We start from the raw sequence: 27,648 nt of genomic DNA on the forward strand, positions 1-27,648 counted from the left end.
CATCCTTAATCTAGTGAGAACAAACTGATGTGAGACTCTAGACACCTGAGTCAGATAAGGGTGAAGTCCACTATACTCATTCAGGCCATTGTACAATTTACAAGAAGAGAGTTTTAAATCTTCTAGGGCACGCCTCTCTTTACAGTAATTCAAAAACATGATTTTCATATTTGATTTGGAGTTATCAGATACACAACACCGATCAATGATCACATTATATCCAAAAACATTTTGAAAATTTTCGATATTATATTTAAGCCAGGGGATCCTTAAGTGCTGGTCCAAGGTGAGGCAATCCTCAATGATAGCTCTATTTAATGAGGTGCCTTCATTTAACCAAACAGATCGCCACAACAATAAGGGTCTTAGCATGATTAAATCGTTCAAGAAGTGTATCCCCGTTTCCTTGTGGACCAGGGTATTAGATGTAGATTTGGGTAGACAAAGGAGCCTTTTCAAGAAGTTGTTCTCCTCTATCTGAAGGCTCCCAGCATGTGTCACACCCCGGACTCCTGCCCCGTAAAGGGCCGCAGATAGGCATTTCGATTGATATATTTTTAGCATATCTGCTATACGTCTATTTCCCAATTTCTTTGCGAAAACGAAAACCCCATTGGCACTTCTGATCATCTTGGTTTTAACCGCTCTGTGTTCAATGTCCCAGCTACCATTTTTTGAGAAATTGATCCCCAGATAGCAAAAATTGTCTACTTTTAAGACCTGTTCTCCTTCTATAAAATAACGGGAGTTAACTTTCGTTTTAGTCGTGGCTCGTCCTGAACATTCCATCACATAGGTCTTAGACCTATTGATCACAAGTTTCCTGTCTTTGATGAACAGGACAAACCTGTCCATCAACCGTTGAAGGCCCAGGGGGGTCCTAGACAACAACACTGCGTCGTCCGCATAGAGCAACACAGGGATGTCAAGACCTTTGACTCTTGGGGCGTCGGCCGATACTGTTTGTAAGACAGCATCCACCTCATTAATGAAGAGGGTGAACAGTAGGGGTGCTAAAACACACCCCTGCCTGATTCCTCTCCCTATCCTAAACTTATTAGTGCATTCCCCATTTGGCCCATATCGTACACTGGAACTAAGTTTTTCATACAGGCGAGCTAGAAAATACACTATGCTGTCTGGAGCTCCCATATCAAGCAGTTTAGCCCAGAGTAGGGCGTGGTCAACCATATCAAAGGCACTGCTTAAGTCGGCGAAGCATAAATACAGGGACCCTTTTTTTGCCTGGGTATACTTCCCAACCAGAAGCTGTAGATTTAAGCACTGCTCTATAGTTCCACGCCCCTTTCTAAACCCAAACTGACTATTAGTTAAAATCTCATTCGACTCTGCCCATTCCTCTAATCTGGCTAAAAGAACACGGCTCATAATTTTTACTGAAGAATCCAGTAGGGATATTGGTCGGTAATTTTTTGCTTTGTCCCGGTCTCCTTTCTTGTATATAGGGATTATAATGGATTCTGCCCAAGTAGATGGTATTTTAGAGCATACTGCTGCATTAAAAATTTTAGCTAATAGGGGGCCCCAAATCTCCGGGGCGGTCCTATAGACATCTATAGGAACCCCATCGGGTCCTTGGGCCTTACCTCCCTTACTAGTTCTTATACTAACCATAACTTCCTCTACTGTTATATCTAGAGCAACTATGGGCCATCTGTTTCCTACAATGGCGTTACTATTGCCAGAATCAAATATGATCGAGAAATGTTGGATCCATGAGTCTATGCTCACATTAGATGTTAGCACTGGGGCCTCCTCATCTTTGAGGAAGGGGCTGTTTACAGTGGACCAAAATAAGTTGCAGTTCCTTTGTTCTGCTGCTTGGCTTAGGTTGTCCCAAGCTACCTGCTGCAACTCAGACTTTCGCCGTTTGAGGACCAATTTAAAGTCCTGCCTTAGTTGGGTCACTAAACACTTATCTCGTGGTTTGGCAGATAAAGCTTTTTTAAGATCTCTCCGGGCATTTGAACATGCATGGTCAAACCAACCCCTATTTTGTCTATTTACGTGTCCCTCCTCTTTAGTGAACTTTTTCCTGATATTATAATTAATTCTGTCAAAGTGGTCGATACAGGCAATATCTGGTTTCTCCTGTTCAAGAATTGCCGAGATTTCCGTTATACAACTAATAATAATGGAGTCAGATGTTTCATCTGCTTTGTCTCCCTTCCACCTCAGCCTAACTCCATTAATTCTATGTGGTTCAATATTAACAATTGTACCCGTGTTGGGGGAGGCGGTAGTATACCAGAGCTTAACTTCGATGGTTAAGCAATTATGATCACTCAGCATTACGTCAACCACCTTGACATCAGAACACATTTGGGTTAGGTTGGTAGACATGCATATAAAATCGATAACCGTATTGGCCCCCCTCCCTGTGAATGTTGGGACACTTTCTCCCAAATCATTTTTTGTATTTTCCAAGATTTCCATGTTATAATCTAACAAAAAGTTATTCAGGGTCTCACCATATTGATGGTGAGGAAAATGAGCTTCAGCTTCCCCTGAATGATTATATACACCACATAGGTTCTGGGATGATAAGGGGCAAATGGAAACGTTAAAATCCCCCACAAAAATAAATTCGTAAACACCATTAAAATTCTCTACAAGGTTACACACTACTTTATGTAAGTCATTTATCACTGTGTGCCTAGTGCCATCAAATATATTATTGTAGAAATTAATCAGCAAAACATTTCTACATTCACCTTGCGCAAGCCAGAGGATTTGAGAATGAACCCCCACTTTTACATACTTTTTAACTAATACAGGCAACTTCACTGAAATCATAACTAGCAGACCTCCTTTAGGTCTCCCATGTGGTGAGGCCAATGCGGGCAACTCATAGGAAACAAAACCATCGCTCCCCTTATATTCTTTACACCATGTTTCCTGTAAACAAATAATATCAAATAAACCGGTGAAATCTTTCCAGCCCAGCATAACCTCTTTGGCCATCAAACCAGCAATGTTCCAGCTAGCAATATGACATGTTGCCTTGACCCTTGCTGGGGTGACATTTGGCATCTCATCAATAGATACGGACACGATATTATTTACGTTAAAATGCTCTATATTAAACTCTGAGTGCTCCTCAACGCCCCCAGTTATCATACAATCAATGTTCACAATATTAATCTCTTCAGTTAAGGACTTTTGTAACTCTCCAGCATTTTCCATCACCCGGGCTAAGTTACTCTTATGTCAATCATTTTGGTCCAGGAAACTCAATGACTGGAACCTATTCTGAATTGGGACTTGATAAAACATCCCATTAACGGGTGACATTAAACTATCACTTGCTGATGGGAAATTAGGTGCGTGCGCTAAAAATCTATTCCCGCCATGGGGCAAATTCATCATATGCATTGGCGAAACAAAAGAACCATCCTGATGGGGGAAACAGAGGGTTTGTGGTCCTGGTCTGTTTACATTAGTATGGTAATTATTATTGTTAGAAAGACCTTCCCAACTATTGACTGAGTGTAACCTGTTTAAATGGTTGTAGAAATATCCCAATGGCCTTGCAACAACATCTGTCTCAGACTGCGTGATTGAGGCCGCTCTAAGGAGGACCGTCGCAACATGTTGCGGATGTTTAAAATTTATAATCACGCAGTCACCCCCACATGTTTTACTGGTATTACCTATCCAGTTGACTCTTCTGACAGAAATGATCTGATCAGAGTAGCCAACTGGATAACCACAGTGTCGACTAAGCCAAAATATAGCTTTGTTTTTAAGTGAATCTGCCGACTCTTCGGAATTAAGGGCCTGTGTAGTAGGTGGGACATTCGTTAAAACTACAACAAATGGTACACATTCGGGTGGGAGGTCTACAGGGCGCTTACTTGCTCTAACTGCACCCTTACTAGTTCCCCCTGTAGCGGCTGCTGTCGCTGTAATTGTTAACGCGGCTGGTTTATTGCCAGACCGTTCCCCATTTGACATAGGTAGTACTCTAACATCCTGAATTGGGGTAACCTCTCCTGGGCTTGATTGACTTGAAGACCCAGCTCTCTGCTGCTGAGACGGTCTGCCCTTATCCTGCACAGCAGAGGTAGTCAAAGCAGGTCGTTCTTTGCGAGATTGTATCCCAATATTAACTACAGCAGGGGGGCTATTTATATTTCCTGGTGGGGCCCTTTCCTGAGTTGAGACCACAATTGGTGCAGTTGGCACAGTTATGTCTTTGGACCTTAATACAGTTTTATCCAAAGTAGCAGTTTGTTGGTCAATTGCGTCCCTTAATCTTAAAACTTCCCCACACAGGCCCTCAATTTTGACAAGCAGTGGATCGATAATCATTTTAAGTTTCTTATCAATAGAACCCATCAGCAAGTCTAATTGGTCAGGATCGATAGAGACACAGCTATCTTTAATTAATGTCCCTATATCATCTGGTATATCCTTATGGGTTAAATCCTTTTTGTGTTTTCTACCTGAATGATAGTTTCCCCTTTTAGGTACTGTTTTCCTACAAGCTCTCATTAATCTTGTGCCCCTCAGTGACTGTTGGGGAGTGCCTACACAAGTATCGCTCAGATCGTTGTCCGCTATGGTCCCATTACTGATAACCTCATTAGTTACTACGGGTGAACTGTTCGTGTCCACAGTTGATGTATCAATTACAGTAAGTGAATTGGTATCCATAATATTAATGACTTGTGGCTCGATTAGAGGGGAGACTTCCATATTACTATTACTTTTCCCAAGAGATTTCCTCCTGTCCGAATTTATTCTGTTAACTACCTTCAGCAGATAGTTATCAGGTAGGGTTGATTGTATGGACATGATGGCGGTAGATCAGGAGACAGTCAACAGAGAATGTATAAAATAAGAGTCAGTAAAAGTGTCACTATATACCGCTTAGATGTACTCACAAGTGGAAAATTAGGGGGGTGGCCCGACCCGTCCCTCGTCGTCCCTAGACGGCCACAGACGGCCCGCCCTCTGCCCGGGCTCCGCCCGGCACGTCCCGCGCGCGTCCCGCGGCTGCGGGAGGCGCTCCTTCCTTTTCAAGCGCCTCCGGGCGCGATGTTGGTGGCGTCAGGTGTGCGCCGCCGGGGCACCTGGGGGCTGTAGTCCTGCCTGCCGTTCCCCTCACGGCGTTGTGGACTCCCCCGGTGCGGCCGTTTCCCTCACGGCTGGTGGACGGCTGGTGGACCTCTGCACAGGTAGATAATTGCCCCCCTGAGCGCTCGGCGCTCCTTCCTTTTCAAGCGCCTCCGGGCGCGATGTTGGTGGCGTCAGGTGTGCGCCGCCGGGGCACCTGGGGGCTGTAGTCCTGCCTGCCGTTCCCCTCACGGCGTTGTGGGCTCCCCCGGTGCGGCCGTTTCCCTCACGGCTGGTGGACGGCTGGTGGACCTCTGCAGAGGTAGATAATTGCCCCCCTGAGCGCTCGGCGCTCCTTCCTTTTTCAAGCACCTCCGGGCGCGATGTTGGTGGCGTCAGGTGTGCGCCGCCGGGGCACCTGGGGGCTGTAGTCCTGCCTGCCGTTCCCCTCACGGCGTTGTGGACTCCCCCGGTGCGGCCGTTTCCCTCACGGCTGGTGGACGGCTGGTGGACCTCTGCACAGGTAGATAATTGCCCCCCTGAGCGCTCGGCGCTCCTTCCTTTTCAAGCGCCTCCGGGCGCGATGTTGGTGGCGTCAGGTGTGCGCCGCCGGGGCACCTGGGGGCTGTAGTCCTGCCTGCCGTTCCCCTCACGGCGTTGTGGACTCCCCCGGTGCGGCCGTTTCCCTCACGGCCGCACTGGGGTGGTGGACGGCTGGTGGACCTCTGCACAGGTAGATAATCTTTCTCCTTTTTGTATATCCTGTGTGTCATATTTACCTTTTACAAATGAAATATGAATTTGTCCTATTTATTGTCTATTTTAATATGAGATTAGAGATTGGGTACATTTTTCTGCTTCATGTACCTTGGCTATGACGTCTGCTATTTTTACACTCAATAAACCAAATAAAAAAAGAATATTAGGTGCAGAAGGAGTAGAATCTTCAGTATATTATGTTTCATAAAAGGATTGAAATGAACAAGAGATATCAGGATTGGAGCTGGATACAGAATTAGCCAATTAATTATTAATAGATCAAATAGCCTTACTCTCTGCTTTTTTCTGCAGTAATTAGCAATCATTTTACCAGTTTTATTCTGACCACCATGAAATGTACATTTGATTTTAAGTAGACTATTACAGGCATCAAAAGTAGCTACTTTGTTAGGTTCTGATTTAGATTCAATCAATTGTGCAGCATCGGCAAACATTTGGAAGCAAAGTAAGTATGTTCAAGTGTCTGGATTTGCTTTAATAGGAGAAAAAAATTAGCATTTAAGCCCTAATTTTTTCTAGCAGAATGAATAATGATGAAGATTTGAAATGGGTATAAAAGCATCCCACTTGTTGGTGATAAAAGTATCACTAGAATCATTAACAATTAAAAAATCCTTGAATAAGGCCAATCGCTTCATTAAAAAATTGGTTATCATGTTGCAAAAAATTATTAAATCTCCATCTACCAATTTTGAAATCCATATTGAAAATATCGAATAAGGCCGATATTGGGTCATGGTCAGATATAAAGATGGAGGTCATTTCAGAAGATTGTAGAGTCGAGAGCAACAACTTAGCGATCAATATGTAACCAAGTCTGGACACCGTACTGTGGACATTGGGAAAAAAGAGAATTCAAATATATCAAGATTGCAAGTTCTCCAGACATCAAATAGTAGGCTAGAAGTTATAGGTGATTGGAATAGTTAATGAAAAGTATCCAGTTTAAATTTGTATTTATATTTTCAATCCATGAAAAGTTCTCATAATTGGCTAAAGTCACCAGCTGATGATATTGGAGTAATCGATATCAGTAAGCTTTACTTTAATGAATTGCCAAACGTCAGTTTCAGATTTAACAGGGCAATAAACATTAAACAAGGTTATATGTTTGATATGGATGTTAGCATTGATCAACACCCCTTGTCCATCAGCATAACATTCAGTGGAAGCACCTTGTAGTCTCAAAGCTTTAAGACAAAAATAGCAAAACTAACTTTACAATCAATTTCAGGAGAGCAAAAACACGACCAGACCCTCGTGTCTTCAATGTAATAGCTTCAGAAGCATTACAATGTGTTTATTGAAGAAAGGCAACCTATGAATCAAGTTTATATGAGTGAGAAAGTACCCTTTGTCCTTTTACAGGATGATAAGTCCATGAACGTTCTATGAGATAACATTCAACATATTGGATAAATAAGGAGAGGAGTACAGGAACTTGGATGGCAAGCTGCATAAACAGGAGAAGAGACAAAATTAATACAAGTATTATGCAAAACAAGGGATAGAAATAAGGAAACAAAGAGAAATTAAAAATCATACAAGCACTCACAGAAACCAGAGAAGAAGAAAAGGATAAAAGTAAGGAAAATGAATACATAAGAAAACAGAAGGAGGAGCAGACCAACATCCAGATCTGAATAGATATTACTGAAAAGTTGCACAAAGCCACACACCCATGGTATATCCCTTCAACAAAAGAAATGTAGCCATTTAAAAAACTAAGGCCACCCATTAATGGTGAAGTAAACTAATAAAAAAATAAAATACATTTATTTAAATGAAAACCAGCAGTAGAATGGCTGATCTGTGATCTGTGTGCAATGGATGGCACCTAACACTTGAGGGAAGTGGGTAATCTAATAGAATTCCTCTAAGTTCAATTGTATTTCTACCTGTGACTATGGCATGGTTGTAAACTAGTGCATCAGGCCAGTGATACATCTCAGTACCTATACCAAGCTGCATGAATGGCTTGCTTGCAAGATTCGCATGCTGTTCCCACTGACCCTCTAGAAACATCAAATGGCCAGGAAATGAAATTCAGCCATTTTTTCGACATGTACAGGAGTGGTTTGGGAGTGTGTAGTTGGTGAATTGAGCCAAATATGTTAATCCTATTTCTGCAAACCTCCTCTGTCTTCCTCAAATATTTGTTTATCAGGATGAGAGGCAAGGCAAGACAAATATTCACTAGCATGGTGAAAAATAATTTAGAAGGTCAGTGCCTTTCTTTCTTATGAATACAGTTGTGTATGGTTGGTTGAAGTTGTAGTGTTTCACCTGTGGATATATAAATATAAAACATGGACAATATTCCCTTCATTTTCCTATTTTCTCTAAGTTGTGTTAGTGTTAATCATGTTATGGCTTGCCTCCCTTTATGTCCATGAGAGAGACTTGTGGTACTAGTACCTGGAAATGTGTGATGGCTACCTTTGTCCTAAGAATGCCTGGAGTACATTTGATCCTGTTTTTTTTTCTGTGTGCTACTGTGGTAGGTTTATGTTTAACTTTAGTGAATAGCAATTGTTTTATTTGGTGGATGTGTTTTAGTATGTGTTTGTCTCTCACTAAAGCGGTCCTTGGTTTACACTTAGCTCCACAAATTTAGTAGTAGATATTCACCAATTTCCAATTACTCACCCATGCTGCTGCAAATTTACACTAAAAAACAAAAATCTTCACTTGCTTTACTCCTCTTACTGCTAGTGCCGTCAGAGAACTTCATACATAAGTAATAGAGCAAGCAAAAATACCCACAGAGATGAAAGTCGGTGATAAATTGTTTTTCCATAGTGATTGAGGTACTCAGGCTACACTTATTGCAGAAAAGAAACATGCAGAGGTTTATACAAAGAATTCTTGTTACCGCTGCTTTCTCACTCCCTTCTAAACTGTTTCTTCTCAGTTCAGAAATCACCCTGTTACCAAGGTTCAATAAGTCCTAATATATGTAAATAATTTGCTTTAAGATTGACATTTTCGGGGTCATGGCTAAGACCCGGAGTAAAATTGCCCCTTGATTCCTTAGCTCCGTGAGCCTTATCCTTCTCCGTCTATCCTGAATCACCATTTGACCCCCCTGAAGTGAGGGAACACACCTGATTGTAAGCGTAGGCTGTTCGGCTGACTCTCGCCGCCAAAGACCAACCAAAGCCAGGAGTTTTGGGTCTCGTGGCAGTGGGCTAAACAGGACTTAGAGCCAGGGACTCAAGTTGAAGACTCAGCCGCTGAGAAGATGCTGCAGTGATACTCCGGCGGACCCTGAGCGCAGGCACCCAATATACGGAAACTCGCTGAAGACAGACGGATCCAGTATGCGGCGGCCGATCTGGGTGCTGCGGCCAGCGGTGCCCTTCGGCCAGACCTGGGGCACACCGATGAGAGGTGCGTCAGGAAGGGGCCCGGTAGTGCTGTGGCTGTGAAGACAATTTGAAATCCTCCTCCCTCCCCCCACTGATAGACTCTGCGACGACGATCCAGTGGCCCTTGCAGGGGCCCTGTAGATGTCAGGGAGGCGGCCCTCTCTCATACACCGCGCTGAGACCAGGTGAGAAGCGGCAGGTGGGGGAGGCCATACAAAGCCCGGATTTCCTGCAACCCTGTTGGGGCGACTGAAATCGACCCCGGTAGCCCAGGCCGGCTTCCTGCCCCAAAGTAGGCTGCTCTAACGTTGAAAGAGTGCTGCGAGATGATCTGGGCGGTGCTGGGAGGGCCGGTACTCACCCCCATTTGACATCATCTGTGTATCAATCGAACCATCCGAGGGCAACGTGGAGGTGCCTCATTGCTCCACCGCCCAAATATACCTGCTAACAAAGAGAAGGAGACTGAATGAAACAGCTACGCCATGTGGGCCCACAACCAAAACCGGGCACAGAAGCGCGCTGACCAATAAAATATTGACGGCAACCCACAATGGCGGCGGGGAAAGGTAAAGCTACTATACTGGTTTGTATCGTTTTTGGACTGGGTCCAAAAACTACGCAAACGAATAGGCTTGACTGCTACACCCTCCCCAAAGACATGCTCCACAGCCGACAGTCTGGGGGTGGCACTACCGGTGACCATGGGAGGGGGACACCAGGAACTGTCACTAAATGACGTCATGAAGGCAATCACCACTGGCCAATCCGCGCTGGAGCACAAAATGTTCACCATCACTATTGAGGTTTGTCAGGGTATCCAGGTGCTCCAACGCTTCGCAGGGGCAGTACTGACGAATGTCCCGATCACCCTTCCACTGGTACCCTCGCTTCAAGAGCAAGACCACCAGCAGCAGGGAAAGGGGAAGTGGACAGAGAAGAGAATACCTGTACTTCGACTGGCACCCTACTTCCAGCGACTGCTATTCATCTCGCCGTCGTTTCTGTAGGTGCCTAATACACAGAAGGGGAGAGAAGGAGAATATACCACAAACCTTCTTACATTGTGCTGACTATTCGTAAATGATAAATGAAACTTGACCTACCAGTTTCTGCCCAGGTATTTGCCTCTCTTCTATATTTAGGAATGTTATCTGACTGAACTTCCTGCAGTGAAGACATATACGATCATTAGTATTTCTACCCCGAATATTTCTACACTTGCACTCACTCTCTCTATCAACCTGAATTGTACCTGTGAAGTTCTTCGTCAGACTTTGTCTTGGGGTTCTGTGCAGAGATATCCTCGGGTCAGAAGGGCGAGCAAAAGTTCACTGAATATCTGAAGCACGCAAAAAGGATAAGGAAGGTACAAGGGGGAGGAAAGGCAAGGAGAAACGCAAGGGGGAATGTCCTGTGGGGGAATGCGAGTGGAAGCAATACAGTTTGGATATTTGCTGACTTGACGAGAAGATGTAACGCCTTACTTGTAGAGTTCAAGATTCTCTTCAGCTGAATACTCAACTTCGTCGTGTCAGATCAAGTCCTCCTCGACACTCGCCTTCTCCTGAAGAACCGTAGGATATTTGGATGACAGCTGTCACAGCTCTGGGACAGCGGCTGGGAACTTCGTCTGACCGAGGTGCCTCTCTGAGCAGTGAGAGTGCACAACAAGGATTTCTCTCATGAAAGTCTCTGAAAACTCTAGTACTATGATACTTAAAACGTCTTTAATAATTGCTGTTATTCTCCCGTCATGAATTGTTGACGCGGAGCAGCGACAAGAACAAGCTTCTCGAACGGAATCTTCGTTGAAGTGCGCAGTTAGGAGTGCGCGCCTTCCAGAAGTCCACTAGAGGGCGCATCTATCGAGTACAGTAAATGGAACATTGAGCGGCCATCTTAGGGAGGGGAACTATATACAGTCTTAACAGTTCTTTAGTTCAATGACTCGGATTACCTCTGGAATCTCTCAGTCTGCCAGAGGAACAAGGAAACCACACATTAGATCGTGCAGAACGGGGCCAGGACAGGGAGCTGACCAACAGTCTTGAGGAAGCTACAGTGGCTACTCGGTGAATCCTGACAGTACCCCCTCTCAAGGACCGATTCATCGGTCCTGGTTTGTGTGGAAATCTGGAGTGAAAACGTTTCAACAGTTGTGGAGCGTGAAGGTTGCTGACAGGTTCCAAAGACCTTTCCTCTGGGCCAAACCCTTTCCAATCCACTAAATACTTCAATTTCCCTTTTACGTACTTGGAATCTAAAATATCCTTAACTTCATATTCTGAATGCCCTTGAACATTAAGTGGATCTGGAGGTTTTGTAAGCCGTATAGGCGATTGAACCTTTTTCAGCAAGGATACATGAAAAACTGGATGTACACCTATCTTGGCCGGGAGTTTCAGTTTTACAGTAACTGTTCCTAACACCTTTTCGATAGTATAAGGACCCACAAATCTAGGCTGGAATTTTCTGTTTCCTTTCAAATGTAAATTTTTAGTGGACAACCACACCTGATCTCCTGCTTGGTACTGTGGGGGCTTTTTCCTATGTGAATCTGCAAACTTTTTATAGGACGCCTTAGCTTTCTCTAGATTCTTTTCAGCTGATTTGTGCAAAGAACTCAAATCTAAAAGGGCCCTCTTGGCTGCGGGGACATCTAACTCCTCTTGTAACACCATAAAGTTGGGATGTCTACCAAAGTTCAAATAAAACGGAGAGTAACCAGAAGATGCACTCTTCGCATTATTGCAAGCAAACTCGGCCATCCACAACTTTTCGGACTATTCCCCACCCTGATCCAATAGAAATAACCTCAAGTACTGTTCTAATTCTTGATTGGTCCTCTCTGTTTGCCCATCGGATTCTGGGTGGTAACTAGTGGACAGTCTTCCCTCTATCCCCATTCCCTTTAGGAAGGCCTTCCAGAAGTGGGAAATAAATTGGGGACCTCGGTCTGAGACCACTATCTTAGGGACACCATGAATTTTGACAATATTTTCGCTGAATACTCTAGCTAATTGGACTGCCGTGGGAATTCCTGACAAAGGGACGAAATGGCTCATCTTCGTGAATGTATCTACCACCACCAGGATGGTATCAAATCCCTTGCTCAACGGTAGGTCTACGATGAGATCTAAGGAAATTGTATGCCAAGGAGAAGGGGGAGTGGGCAAAGGCTGTAACAACCCTTGGGGAGCCTGTCTAGTGGGTTTACTCCGAGCACAAGACTCGCAAGACTGAACATACTTTTTGATCTGATCGGACATTCCAGGCCACCAAAAATAACGTTGCACCAATTCTTGAGTCTTGGCAATTCCTTTGTGACCCGCTAGAGGATGGTCATGACAGTTTCGCAAAGCCTTCTCTTGGAGCTCAAGGGTTGGAAGGTATAAGGCTTCTTTGACATATGGTAACTGCTGTCGACACTGACGCTCTTCTCCTAATAGCACCCACTGTTGAATTTCTTCTGAGGTTAAACTCTTACGGACCTCTTCTTTGAAATTGTCCAGCGTAAGCGCTCCCACGATCTTTGTTTCTGGAATGATTGGTTTCGCTTCTACAGTATGCTCAGATTCTTCGGTCTGTAATCGAGACAGCGCATCTGCTTTCCCGTTCTTGGGGCCAGGTCGGTATGTAATCACGAAGTCGAAGTCAGCAAAGTAAAGAGACCAGCGCAACTGACGAGGAGTCAAGGTCTTAGCCGTCTTTAAAAACTGCAGATTCTTGTGATCGGAATAGACGGTGACTGTGTGTCGTGCCCCCAACAGATAGTGCCTCCAGTCCTCAAAAGCATCCTTTACTGCCAATAGCTCTTTCTCTGTGATGGTATAATTTATTTCAGCAGAGTTCAATTTTCTGGAGCGGTACGCCACGGGATGCAACTGTCCAGTCTTTGGATGGCGTTGAGAGAGAACTCCCCCGATGGCCTGATCTGAAGCATCAGCTTCCACGTAAAATGGTTCGGCAGGATCCGCATGCAGTAAGATTGGGGCAGAGGTGAATTGTTTCTTCAGATTCAGGAAAGCGGAGTTTGACTCATCTGTCCATTCAAACTTTACTCCTTTCTTCAAGAGACCTGTGATGGGAGTTATCAATTGCGAAAATCCTTGAATAAATCGCCGATAGAAATTGGCAAATCCCAGAAATCTTTGAATTTCTTTCACATTCTTGGGGGCTGGCCAATCTTCCACTGCTTGTACTTTTCCTGGGTCCATGGTCACTCCTTGAGGTGAAATAACGAATCCCAAAAACTCCACTTGTGACACGTGAAAAACACACTTTTCCAATTTAACAAATAGCTGGTTTGCTTGCAATCGTTCTAGGACCAAACGTACATGCTGGGTGTGTTCCTGAGAATTCTGCGAGTAATCAAGATATCATCCAGGTAGATGATGGCAATCTTATCCATTAAATCGCTCATTATGTCGTTGATAAAGTGTTGAAACACTGCAGGAGCATTACAAAGGCCGAATGGCATGACACAATACTCGAAAAGACCAAACTTGGTTCGAAAGGCGGTCTTCCACTCATGCCCTTCTTTCATTCGAACCAAGTGATAAGCTCCTCGTAAATCCAGTTTGGTGAAAATTTGTGCTTCCTTAATCTGATCCAAAAGAACAGAAATCAACGGCAATGGGTACCTATTTTTAATGGTGACCTGATTTAATGCACGATAGTCTATGCAAGTTCTGAGACTACCTTCTTGCTTCTTCGGTATGAAGAACAGGGGTGAGGAAACTGGGGACTGAGATGGCCGGATAAATCCATTCGCAAGATATCGATCCAGGTATTCTTTTAAATGCACATTTTCAGCTTCAGTCAATGCATAAATTCGACTACAAGGAAGAGCGGCTCCCGGTTCCAAGTCGATGGTGCAATCATAAGCACGGTGGGGTGGCAATACTTCAGCTTCCTGTTCACTAAACACCGTCTTGAGATCTCGGTACTCAGGAGGAATTTCTTCCGTCACTATCGCTCCAATGGACTGTCCGCCAAACGACAACAGCATAGATGGCGTAGGTTCCTTCTCAATATTCTTGGTACCGTAACAGTGGGACAGGCAAAACTCTGAATGCAAACTGACTGTCCGGTTTTCCCAATCTATAGTCGGGTTGTGGAGGGTTAACCAGGGCAGCCCCAGGATCAATTGAAATTGGGGGGCATCGATTAAATTGAACTGCAACACTTCCCGATGTCCCTCTCCTTGAGTAATTTCTAATTCTTCGGTGTGACTAGTAATTGGTCCGGAGGTCAAATTGGTCCCATCTACGGCACGTACAGGCTCGGGATGATCTTTTGCGATTGCCTTAATTCCCATCTGTTTAGCATAGCGGATATCACAGAAGTTTCCAGTAGCACCGGAATCGAGCATAATGGCCACTCCACAAATCTGATGTTCACGGAATTGCATAGTTACATGAAGGATTACATGAGGAGTCATGGTCTGTAGCGTATTTAAAATCAAATGTGACTTTGGAGTCGTCTTATCTTCTTTCACCACCAGAGCGACCCCGTCTACTGGCGGTTCACCTCGTTTCCCTTAAACGGAGTCTTGGGACGCTTCAAACAATCCTTTACAAAATGGCCGGCCGTACCACAATACAAACATAACTTCTTTTGTCTCCGTTGTTCTTTTTCTTCGTTGCTCAAAGGGCCTCGAACTGTCCCAATTTGCATGGGTTCCGACTCCGAATTCCCTCCGGGTCCTCTTTCACTCTTCGCTCTGTCAAAGCACGGGAAATTTATCTTCCAATCTTTCTTCTTCTCACCTTTGCGTTCTGAGTTCCGAAAATCCAATTCCAAAACCAAATCTACCAAAGCTGACAACTCGGTGGGTCGATTGGGAATCTGAGCCAGGGTGTCCTTGATTTCATCTCTTAAGCCACGATAAAACAAGGCAGCTCTCTTTTCTTCTGGCCAGCTAGTCTCTAGGATCGGTTTATTAAACTGTGTGAGGTAAGTAATCAAATCTTTAGATCCCTGACGCAGCTCCAATAATTCGTTATCGGTGGCCTGAGATATCCTTCTCCGATCAAAAATTCTAAGAAACTCAGCCTTGAATTTAGTGAAGTCACTAAGCAACGGATCATCCTCACTAACTAAAGGCATGGCCCAATTGGCAGCATCTCCACTTAAATATGACAGGATAAATGCCACTCGAGATTGGGCGTCTGGGAACAATGTGGGTCGGCACATGAAATGAAGGGAACATTGGGTCAAAAAATATTGAGCCTTTTGAGGATCTCCCGAAAACCTTTCAGGAGTTGCCAATGGGATCAACGGGGATACCGAGTGAATTACCTGAGCTACAGATTTTGGATCCACAGCGGCACCACTAGTGTCTGGTACCGCTGAACTCTGTACGGGATTCCCTATAGCTAAACCATCTACCTTTTGTGCTAACAACCTAGCCTCTTGACGGGAAGCCACTAACTCCGACCTTAAACTTTGGTTTTCATCTCGAACGGCGCCCAAATCTCTCTGAATCCCTACTAAGATTGCGCCTAATTCCTTCAAGTCCATTCCCTCAGCCATACTGCCCGGGCGAAGGTAAAATACCTGGGCACTTCAAACTGTCAGGGTATCCAGGTGCTCCAACGCTTCGCAGGGGCAGTACTGACGAATGTCCCGATCACCCTTCCACCGGTACCCTCGCTTCAAGAGCAAGACCACCAGCAGCAGGGAAAGGGGAAGTGGACAGAGAAGAGAATACCTGTACTTCGACTGGCACCCTACTTCCAGCGACTGCTATTCATCTCGCCGTCGTTTCTGTAGGTGCCTAATACACAGAAGGGGGAGAGAAAGAGAATATACCACAAACCTTCTTACACTGTGCTGACTATTCGTAAATGATAAATGAAACTTGTCCTACCAGTTTCTGCCCAGGTATTTGCCTCTCTTCTATATTTAGGAATGTTATTTGACTGAACTTCCTGCAGTGAAGACATATACGATCATTAGTATTTCTACCCCGAATATTTCTACACTTGCACTCACTCTCTCTATCAACCTGAATTGTACCTGTGAAGTTCTTCGTCAGACTTTGTCTTGGGGTTCTGTGCAGAGATATCCTCGGGTCAGAAGGGCGAGCAAAAGTTCACTGAATATCTGAAGCACGCAAAAAGGATAAGGAAGGTACAAGGGGGAGGAAAGGCAAGGAGAAACGCAAGGGGGAATGTCCTGTGGGGGAATGCGAGTGGAAGCAATACAGTTTGGATATTTGCTGACTTGACGAGAAGATGTAACGCCTTACTTGTAGAGTTCAAGATTCTCTTCAGCTGAATACTCAACTTCGTCGTGTCAGATCAAGTCCTCCTCGACACTCACCTTCTCCTGAAGAACCGTAGGATATTTGGATGACAGCTGTCACAGCTCTGGGACAGCGGCTGGGAACTTCGTCTGACCGAGGTGCCTCTCTGAGCAGTGAGAGCGCACGACAAGGATTTCTCTCATGAAAGTCTCTGAAAACTCTAGTCCTATGATACTTAAAACGTCTTTAATAATTGCTGTTATTCTCCCGTCATGAATTGTTGACGCGGAGCAGCGACAAGAACAAGCTTCTCGAACGGAATCTTCGTTGAAGTGCGCAGTTAGGAGCGCGCGCCTTCCAGAAGTCCACTAGAGGGCGCATCTATCGAGTACAGTAAATGGAACATTGAGCGGCCATCTTAGGGAGGGGAACTATATACAGTCTTAACAGTTCTTTAGTTCAATGACTCGGATTACCTCTGGAATCTCTCAGTCTGCCAGAGGAACAAGGAAACCACACATTAGATCGTGCAGAACGGGGCCAGGACAGGGAGCTGACGAACAGTCTTGAGGAAGCTACAGTGGCTACTCGGTGAATCCTGACAAGGTTAACCTAATCCGAGCTGACCTCACCAAACTTAATGAAAAGGTCAAGCAGGTGGAGCTAACTACTTCCAGCTTAGTGGACGATGCCGCACAGCTTCAAGGTGAATTGCAACACATGCAAACATTCTGCAAATCCACTGAACTCAAGCTGGATGACTACGAGGGGCGCCTGCACTGCAATAACCTGCGCACTTTAGGTTTGCCGGAAAAGGCAGAGGGACAGGCCCCTGACCTTTTTGTAGAGGAACTTATCCTGCAACATCTAAAACCCAAAGGCCTTAGTAAGTTTTTAGTTATTGAAAGAGCACACAGGGTCTCTGGTGGTCGCCCCAAGCCTGGAGCCCCCCCACGGCCAATGCTGACGAGAGTCCTAAATTTCAGAGACAGAGACGTGATCCGCCAAAACGCCAGTATGGGGACCACACCTCAATTTGAAAATGCCGTCATTTCCTATTTTGCAGACTTCATACAACGTGCACATCGGCATAGGCGGTCCTTCACTGCGGTGAAACAAACACTAAGGGAAAAGGGACTGAAGTACTCTATGTTATTCCCAGCATGTCTTCGAGTGAAAGCTGAAGGGAAAACCTGGTTCTTCGAACAACCAGAGGAGGTGGTGGACTGGCTTGAATATCGTATGGCTTGGGCCTCCCAAGAGCGCAGTTCTGGGTGTGAAGCAGCCTCTCAGCCACAAGGCCGATGAGACTAATATTGATGCAAGGCCTCCGCATGGTGGGATAACTATTGAGTTTGGCTGGGACAGGTAACGGACTACATGGCAGCCAGACCCCGGGAAAACGCCCCCCCCACTTTATGCTAATTTTCAAAACTTTGGTGTGTGACCCACAAAGGGGATTCATTAGTTTGTAGTTCTAGCGGAGGGAATAGGAATACGGCCTTCCACGTTCATTTTCTACTACTAGTTATCTACCAGGGCGACAGGCACTCTGCAAGTCTACTATGGGCAGTTTTGAGCCAAGAGTGCAGGACAGCGGGGAGGGGGGCAGTTGGATGGGGGAAGGGGGTTGTTGGGTCGGGGTGATGTGTTCATGCATCATTATAGTTGGTACATCGGTATTGTGTTTCGCTACCATTGCAGAGGCACTTGTGCAGGTAGGGGACAAAATCATATGTAGCGTGTTTCTCCAACATATTAAACAGCAAGCCCCAGATATCATCCTTCTACAAGAGATGCACCTGGTTGGGAATCTTTGCAAAGCAATGCATAGAGGGGGGTACAGAATGATTGCACATGCTGGATTCACCTCTGGCTCCAGAGGTGTTGGTATCATGGTTAAGAATTCACTCCCCCTCAATGTTGACTCCATGTGGACAGATGAGAGGGGCAGATACGCTGGGATATCAGGCACATGGGAGGGCCACACAATTACACTAATGGCTGTCTGTGTTCTCCCGGGCCGACACCTTCACTGACCTGGGTACAGTTCTACTCACAGTACCATATGGCCTCCTAGTCCTCGGAGGTGGTTTCAATGCGCATTGTTTGGACCCTCTGCACGCTGACTGCCTAACTTCCTTGACATTATGGGCTTAGTGAACGGCTGAAGAATATACCACCCAGACCACATACAGCACACTTTTCACTCAGGCGCTCACAAGAGTCTTTCCCGCCTAGACTACTACTAGTTTGGTTTGCCCTGTTCCCATCATGCACTGGGACAGGAACAGACTAATTTGCATATAGCCAGGTTCTGAGCTGGGATGGTGCAGCGAGCTAAACAACGGTGTTGGATCTAGCCCTGATCTCTTGACTGGGTGAGAGTATTCTGCTTAATTCAGAAACTCTGTCCATCACCACCCCTTGCCGTAAATCATGGCACCTACGGACGAGTGGATGACCTGAGGTATGCCATGGATAAAGGGCTCTTCCCCGGAGGTAACTATAACAGAGCACTCTTTTCGCAACCCAAAAGATACACCATGACAGGCCCCACAAACCATTCTGTCCGACTTTGGCATGATGCCACCAACTCTCTTGGGTGGGGACATAAATTGACGTCAGCAACCCACTCTGGGATTCTGAAATCCTTGGTGGCCTTTGGAGATCTAAAGGTTTCAATAGATAGGACGTCATTGGCATTTCTCAAAGTCAGAGACATTTGGGGAGAAGGGGGAGTCAAGTCCTTCAACACATTACAGGCTGAATAGTTCCGATACTCTCAAATCCTACATTTGCTTCAATCAGTCGTGCCCACAGGGGGCAGCCCCTCCTGAGGCCTCACCCTTGGAGGGCAGAATCTTGGATGGCCACTTGCCAGTAAAAAACGATTTCCCTAAAATACAAAAAGCTGATTAACAACATGATAGATCCCCTCCAGGCATTAAGGGAGAAATGGGTGGGGGACAGAATCGAGATAGATGACAACAACTGACGAGAGGCAGTGTCATCCCCTAAAGTGGTCGCCATACCGGCCTTAGACTTAGACTTGTACAACTAAAAATCCTTCATCGTGTGTACATCACCGGGCCGCGACTGATCTGCATGGAGAGGGCAGATAGTGGAGATTACAGGAGGGAATGTGGGAACCTGGGATCCTATTCGCACATCATTTGGGAATGTCACTACATTAGTTCCTTCTGGCAGGAGGTCCACGATACAATGTCAACAGCACTACACAAACGGTTGAAGCCGGAGGCGGAATGTTGCCTCCTTAACATATGGGAACCTACGAACCTGAATACTTACCAGACACAATGGGCCACCCTGGGGTTCATGATAGCCAAAAGAAACATTGCACAATTGTGGGGAGCTATTGAACCGCCTTCGCTAGAGGCCTGGAAGAGGGACCTTTATTGGTGTATGTTTAGAGAGAAGACGGTCTATGTTGGCAGGGGAAGCCCCAAAAAATGGGCCCTTATCTGGAGCCATTGGAATAGCTATTGAGGAGAAATTGGTACGCCACCAGACTGTTCTCGCAACAAATGTTCCCCTTTCCCCGTGATGTTCCCCTACTATGTCAAATTGTAATTGTCCTCCTCTATATGCCTTTGCAACATGTAATTTGGTTGTGTCTTCTCCATTGATTATTTGTACCATTGTCTGTTTCAATAAAAATAATCATAAAAAAAATTGACATTTTCAACTGGAAGAACTTGAGAGATTGATTTTCCCACAACTCGTAATGATGTGGTCTGGGAGAATGAACTTCCAACAATTAATCCTGATGGAGTAAATAGCTATCTCTGAGTCTCTAGTTGTGACCTCTCCATTTACGTATTGTGCAACCTAATAATCTGTTTGCTTGGCATCTGTCTCAGTTAGATAAGGTATTTGTTTCTGTGGCCCTCCCAAAGTTCTTATTTTGAAACTGTGAAGGTCGGGTGTTAAAATATTTCTCCAGTCATGAATCAGGAGATGATGTTTATAATTCTTGACTCATGGCAATGTGTTGTTTGGGACCATGATATTTTTTTCTCTCCTGGAATCTTGGATGGATCGAACCTAATAGCACTCAGGTTAAGGTAATTCAGATTAGAAGGCTCCTAAGTGATGGGTTAGGTGGTAGGACAAGACTTTTTGCTTTCTTAATTTGCATGAAACGTTGAATATTAGCTTTTGGATCAGTACTGCAAAAGTGTTGGATGCAACTTTTCACAAATTGTAACATAAGTGTGCTATTTTGGGCATGCTGATTATTTGTTTAATATTTCAGTTTGCACTAGAACAAATCATACTGCATTTTGTAGAGCACTCACCTTTCATGAACATATCTCTTTTTCTGGGAAATCAAGCAAGAGTTCATATTCTCCATCAACAGTGTGACCTGGCCGTGTTTTTTATCTCTCTAATCCCAACTTTAACTGCTTCGGCTTGCTTCTTTTCACTCCTTCTTGGTAATCTAATAGGGAAATTTGGCAGTTCTTAAAAACAAGTTTAACATGTTAAGGCACATGTTAAGCCTATTAAAACTTGAGTCATATACATTGTGAACTTCACAACTTTTTAAATAAGTGTGAATGAACCAATAGAGAGAATAATACTTTAAAATACAGATACTAGGATAGGACATTGTAATAATTTTGTATCTACAATTTACTTAACTATCATAGGGAAAGGTTCACTGTTATCTAAATGGTTAAGTAGAGCTTTAAGTTTATTAGTTTCTTGTGTTTCTGTCCCCAACAGGTGAAGACCGCTTTGAAAATCCTTTTAAATGGGATCTCGTAGGGAAGAATCTTTTTGCAATGTTTGTTGAAGGAATTGTGTTTTTCTTATTTACACTCCTTCTTCAATACAATTTCTTCATCAAGGCACGGTAAGGTTCCACGCAATACTACACTAACTTTGACATGCTTTGTATATTTATTATGCCAATTCAAAGCCAGCCTTATTGAAACAAAATGAACGCTTCGTCAAGCTTTTTGCTCAATGATGTTGATGGCTCGTTTTTTATGTTGGTTGTAGACAAATATCTTAAACAGAAGAGGCAGAGAAAACAAGTAGATATTTTGTAATTAGTTATTGTTATTTACTGCTACACTCTGTGCACTTTTTCTCTTTCCAGTCCTTAGCGAAAGGAAGAGATGTGCCTCAGATATTCGGTGATCACCTATCAATATTTCCTATTACACTCATGTTCACGCTTCAGGACTTAGTCAAAGAGAGTGAGCTTATGTCTCTTTATAGATAACCAGTTCTTGTCAGAATATTGTATGCAGAAATATTGTCTCACGTTGATATTTCATTATTAATATAAAATATCCTCCTGTTGTGTGTATATTTTCTATAACTGCCTCCAATGGGGCAATATATTTAGATGATATTTAGGAGAAGTATGTATGTCAGATGACATTCATATGACTATATTCTAGTGCTATACCACATAATAGTGCTACCACTTTCAATTTAATACAAGGTTTTTGGTTCGGCACTATGTTCTAAGTTTTTTATACCTTCCTCCCAAGGAGACCTGTTTACGGAAATGAAACAGTACCACTTTCGTCAACGATTTAGAAAGCAGATACAAAGGAAAGGAGGTAACCCAGATTGTGACAAGAAACCACTTGCTAAGTCTAAAAAAGACTGCCAAAAAGAAACCTTAGTGCACAATACTTCACCTCTCCCTAGTCATGGATTTTATTATTAGCTTCCCCTGAGTCACATACCAGACTGACACCTTCCTAGCAGATCCTAAAGAAACCCATCAGCCTCATCAAAGAACATTCTGTGCAACAGCATGTAATAGAAACTTTCTGCGCAGACCCTTGTATCATCCATCTGAAAGAAAACCTCATGCCCCAAATAGGTTGAAAAAAGGTGGATATCAGAAGATTAAACATGGACATCAAAGGGAGAAACAAATGCCATCCTTTGTTGGAATTTTTGAGAATCACACCCAAGTCAAGTCAGTTAGTATTTATTCGGCCAATGTAAACCATAAAAGCATAATGGAATAAAACATGTATACAACCTAAAATCAAGTTAAATACATAATTATATTTAAAATATAGTTAAAACGTACAATTTGAGTTTTAGCATATGAACCTGCAATCTAAAACCATTTGTGCAAAATACAAGGAAGAACTAAATCTCAGCAAATAGTGTAAGTCACCGGACAACATGGCCTCAACAGACGTGATCTTCCATCAAGGATTAAAGGATATATATATAATGTGCAGGTGCCTCAGTGCATTAACAAAGATGAATACAAAAGTCTAATCCTTATAAAAAATTGAATCAATAGGATATATGAAATGAATGCTCATGGTCAACATGAGATCCTCTATTCCTTAAACAGCTTTTCTCTATGTCTAATAGCTCCTGATAGAAAGCTTGCAACCCCGAAACAGACCATGGAGGAACATAGCATTCATAGATATAACAACGCAGCCCTTATTTGTGCAAATTGTTTCCTAGCAGCGAAATAATACATTTGTGTCTCAGAGTCCTATAAAAATCATACAAAAATAAAAAATGCATGGCATTTCTGCTCTGAAAAATTGTTACAGAGAGAAGGCTTTAAAACTCCCGACTTTAAAAATACTTTGGGAACAGTTAAAAACCAATGCATAAGATTGAATCTAAATCTGGTCAGTAGGAAACGATTATGAAAGTTTTTAACAAATGAAAAGTAAGGCTCCCCATGTACACATGTTCTCAACATTATGTATTTTCGCAGAGTGGGGTTGGCCAGTTCTATATCTTCCCTTTTAACCCTGCCACCTGGTCAAAAACATATTTTTGGTGTCCCGCTAGTCTCTGGAGTTTAATAGTCTTGGATTATTAAACAGATTGAAACAACCTATCCTCCTCAACTACTCCTTAACATATCCTAGCCACGGGATACACATTGTCCCCTCAAAAGGGATACAATCCTTTAATACATGCCATCAAATGTTTTTTTTCTTTATTTTCACTAGTCTTGTGAAAGGCAGTCAAACTATCAGCAACCTGCTTACTTGTTTTTTTAAAAGCATCTTATACTGGCCTGTCCTGTGGTCCACTGTTCAGGCACAATTCAATGCCACCAACGATTCCTGTGTAGAAATGATCTAAAAAGGCCTCCAGTATCACTTTGTCCCACTTCAGTCTACGAGCTTGATCCCTTGTACTAATAACAATGCTTGAGACCCTCTTTCTTAAGTGTATCTAAATTCCAGGGCAGTTCCACCATTATAGGGTGGTGATTGCAAAAACAGTTCCAGGAAACTCTCAGGGCATTGACTGCGGGGTCCAATGGGACAGATAAAATGATCAAATCAATAGTGGAAAAGCAACCCCTACCAGAAAACGTAGGAACAGTATAAGTCAAGTCAAGTCAATAAATTTATATAGCGCGATACATACCCGGAGGGTCTCAAGGCGCTTGAAGAAGGGTGGGCAATTACTTGTCAAATATCCACGTTTTAAGTTGCTTTCTGAATGCTAGGTGGTTCTGAGTAAGGCGGAGGTGAGTGGGAAGTGAGTTCCAGGTTTTGGCTGCCAGGTAGGAGATGGATCTACCTCCCATGGTGGTTTTGTTAATGCGAGGTACAGTGGCAAGGGCTTGGTTGGAGGATCGTAGCTGGCAGGAGGGGGTGTAGAAGGACAGTCGTGTGTTCAGGCATTCGGGTCCGATCTCGTAGAGTGCTTTGTGTGCGTGGGTTAGGAGCCGGAAAGTAATCCTCTTATTGACGGGGAGCCAGTGGAGGTTTTTCAGATGACCAGAGATGTGTTCTTTACGCGGGATGTCTAATATGAGCCTGGCTGAAGCGTTCTGGATGCGTTGGAGTTTTTTCTGGAGTTTTGCGGTGGTACCGGCGTAGAGGGTGTTTCCGTAGTCCAGTCGGCTCATGACCAGAGCGTGGGTGACCGTTTTTCTAGTTTCGGTGGGGTTCCAACGAAATGTTTTTTTGAGCATGCGAAGAATGTTGAAGCAAGATGAAGAAACGGCGTTGACTTGTCTGTTCATCGAGAGTGAGGAATCCAGGATGACGCCCAGGTTCCTTGCGTGGTCCGTCAGGATGGGTGCTTTTCCAAGGGCCTCTGGCCACCAAGAGTCATCCCAGGCGGAGGGGGAGGTGCCTAGGATGAGGACTTCTGTTTTGTCTGAGTTCAGTTTCAGACGGCTGTGCTTCATCCAGTCGGCTACTTCTTTCATTCCTTCATGCAGGTTGGTTTTGGCAGTGTTAGGGTCTCTGGTGAGAGATAGGATCAGTTGAGTGTCATCGGCGTAGGAGATGATGTTGAGGTTGTGTTGGCGTGCGATGGCGACCCCTGTTGTTCGGTATGCGCAAAATGAGTGACCGCAGATATTGCATTAAAAGAATTCTTTACAAGGGTGTAATCTAGCTGGCAGTGATGTATATTAAAGTCACCCAGAATTATAACCTGATAAGAATAGGTACTAGTTTCCAAATAGTGTTCCAAAACCCCTCCAGTGCGGAAATGTGTTCAGTGATTGAAGTTTACAAAAAAAGTTATAGAAGTTCACTATCAACAAATTGGGTTTGTTTTTGGACACAAACTCTATTGCCAACATGTTGGGTGAATCACTTTCTACCATGCTCGCAATACATGGGACTTTTAAGTGAAACCAAAACAAGAAGATCTCCCTTAGCGCTTCCTGCTGGAGAGGGGATCGCAGCCTTAAAGAACAAAGAAAAAACATCCATAGAAAAAGAGTTACCAATGTCCCAAGGGTCCCTGCAGAGCAACTATATGGTAACCCCTAAAGGTTTCCAACCACTTTGCATTGACTCTTTTGGCCCTTAATCCCACAATTTTCCAGGTCATAACTCCCATAAAGAAAGGATTAGGAGGATTGGGGGGGCGGGGGTCACAAAATGCGACCGGGTAGGCACAGTGTCTACAGGACCCACAAACCTATGAGTAGCCAACCTGACCTGTTGGTGACGTCTGTCAGTCATTATCATCTAACCCTAACAGGGGTGCAAACCTGTTACCAAGTGGAATATCAGACCTAGCAGTTTCACTGGAGGGCCTGACAGCAGACCATTCACTCACTACCATCCGGCAAGACTAAACTGTTGGGATAAAAATAATGAAGGGGAACAATCTTGATCATTGTACACTTAACCTGAGAAATATTGCTCTGAACAACAGCTTCTATGAATCTAGGGTGGCTTAAGTTCATAACAATGCAATCCCCCTCAATGTTTTTCTTCACCTTGGAACCCACCCAGCCCACTCTTCTTGCCATTAAAATGTATAGACAGAAGATTCCATTTCACTATAGTACTGTCACACCAGTGTTTTACTTTGTGCATGAGGTCTTCCATAGACAGTCTCGTACCTTGCCTAGTAGGTCGAACTCCCATCAAAATGTCAACCAAAGGTGCTGACTCTGCGGGCAAATGTAAGGAGGTGGAAACACCCACTGTGCCGATAAGGCCTATTCCGGATGAGTGAACTGACTCTACCCCCATTTGGCTACTCTGCACCTCCAGGGAGGTCCACCTGTTAGGGAACACCTGCAGTCTTGATAAAGCAATTAGAAACTGTCCCACAAACACTCCATTGGGTGGGTATCATGACTCTCTGAACCACAGATGTTATGCGGCTATGCACACTTGAAGAACTCCCTAAATTAGTACAGACCTCAGGTGAGGGCCCATCCGAATGACTGGGATCCGGGACCACTGTTGTTGCCTTGCTGTTGCAGGCATCAGGGTCAGAAAAGGGAAGTACATGAAACTTACCCTCTATCCCTTCAAGCCACAAAAGAATGGGGGACAACATGCTTTGAAGCAAGGTTTCAAACCTAGGAAGCAACTGGCTTATTACTTAATCTGAATCAGGGTTAGCACACGTAACTAGTGGAATCACCTTGTTGTGTGATCTGGATGCCCTCTTCCCCCAGCCCTCTTGTTTTGGCCGGGGGTTCAACTAGTACAGCGTCATCCTCTGATAAAGCCTCAATGGCCTTAGCGTGTACTGCCGATGGTGGGAGCATCTCTCTGGATATGTTACCGGCTGTACCTCCCAGTCAGCAGGTGAAGTAATCACAAAATACATTTTTCCGACTCCATGGAAAGTCTCTTTTCTCTCAGGGCTGTTTCTCCAAAGATAGCGCTCACTGCCCTAGCCAAAAGGTTTAAATTGGTCACATTGTCTCCTCCAGAAATGCCTGCATTTAACTTCCTTTTTCCCATGTCACAAATGTTTCACAAAATAAGTGCTAATGGGTACACTAGGCAATCATATCAACTCAATAACCCCCCTACATGTCTGTTTCTCAGATCGTGTGAAGGTACAGTCACTCATCAGAAATGGGGACCAAGCCCCTTGTAAGCTCCAGGGGAAATAGACAACAGAGCTAGCAAAGCAGGATTAAATTAGCGATACCTTGTTGTAGCTGTTCAAGATGAAGAAACCATGAGGGGTGGCCCAGTCCAGCCTTTTCCGGCTGAGGATGGGCACAGACGGGCCCAGTCTTGGCCAGTGCCACGCCTGTACGTTCCCTGCACACGTCTCCTGCTGAGTGATGCCTCTGAGGGATTTTTGGTACTCCGACACTCCCATTCACCGCTGCTGCCTCCAGGCCAGAAATGCGAAGAATGCTAGGGGGGGTGGAGGGGGTCAGTCTCTCTACCCCCAAAAGGCAACCAGGGTCCACGGTTTCTGCAGGCAAGAGGCAGAGTGTTCATGAATGATGAGGGTCCCACGCTGCGGGGCACCACTGAAGGATTTATGATGCTTCGGTACCTCCATTCACCGAAGAAATGCTAAGAATGCTAGGAGGTGTAGTCTCTTTCCCTCCAACTGGCAACTAGGGTCCATGGCTGCAGCAGGCAGAGTTTTCAGGAGGTCCCACCCATTTGATAAGTAGAAGAAACGTTTCAACAAAAAAAGCACATCAGACTTGAATCAGTAGACGCCATGAGACAGCAACCAATACTCTCAGGCTTTATAAGCATTAGTCAGCTATCACAAACATGAGAAGAAGAACAGGTTCTAAGTAAACCAAAACAAGTCTTTAATGACAGTGACCTAACCCACTAGCAGAGACAGTCTGAGAAAATAGCACATATAAAATGTGAAGAAATACTTAATGATGCAACCTTAAGATAAACGCAGAAACTTTGGGTAGCT

General features: G+C 44.4%; 1 protein-coding gene across 2 annotated transcripts in view; it reads left to right on the top strand.

The window, feature by feature from the left end:
• The window catches only part of LOC147727632 (phospholipid-transporting ATPase ABCA1-like), a 2,839,360-nt gene that overhangs the window by 2,256,100 nt on the left and 555,612 nt on the right, over positions 1 to 27,648 (top strand). For both annotated transcript variants that reach the window (XM_086961649.1, XM_086961650.1), the window contains exon 41: positions 21,241 to 21,370. In XM_086961649.1, coding sequence (XP_086817775.1) covers positions 21,241 to 21,370 — 130 coding nt within the window. The remainder of the gene's footprint in view (positions 1 to 21,240; positions 21,371 to 27,648) is intronic.

Source organism: Lissotriton vulgaris, chromosome 3_1, assembly GCF_964263255.1.
Source record: "Lissotriton vulgaris chromosome 3_1, aLisVul1.2, whole genome shotgun sequence".
Taxonomy (NCBI): Eukaryota; Metazoa; Chordata; class Amphibia; order Caudata; family Salamandridae; genus Lissotriton; species Lissotriton vulgaris.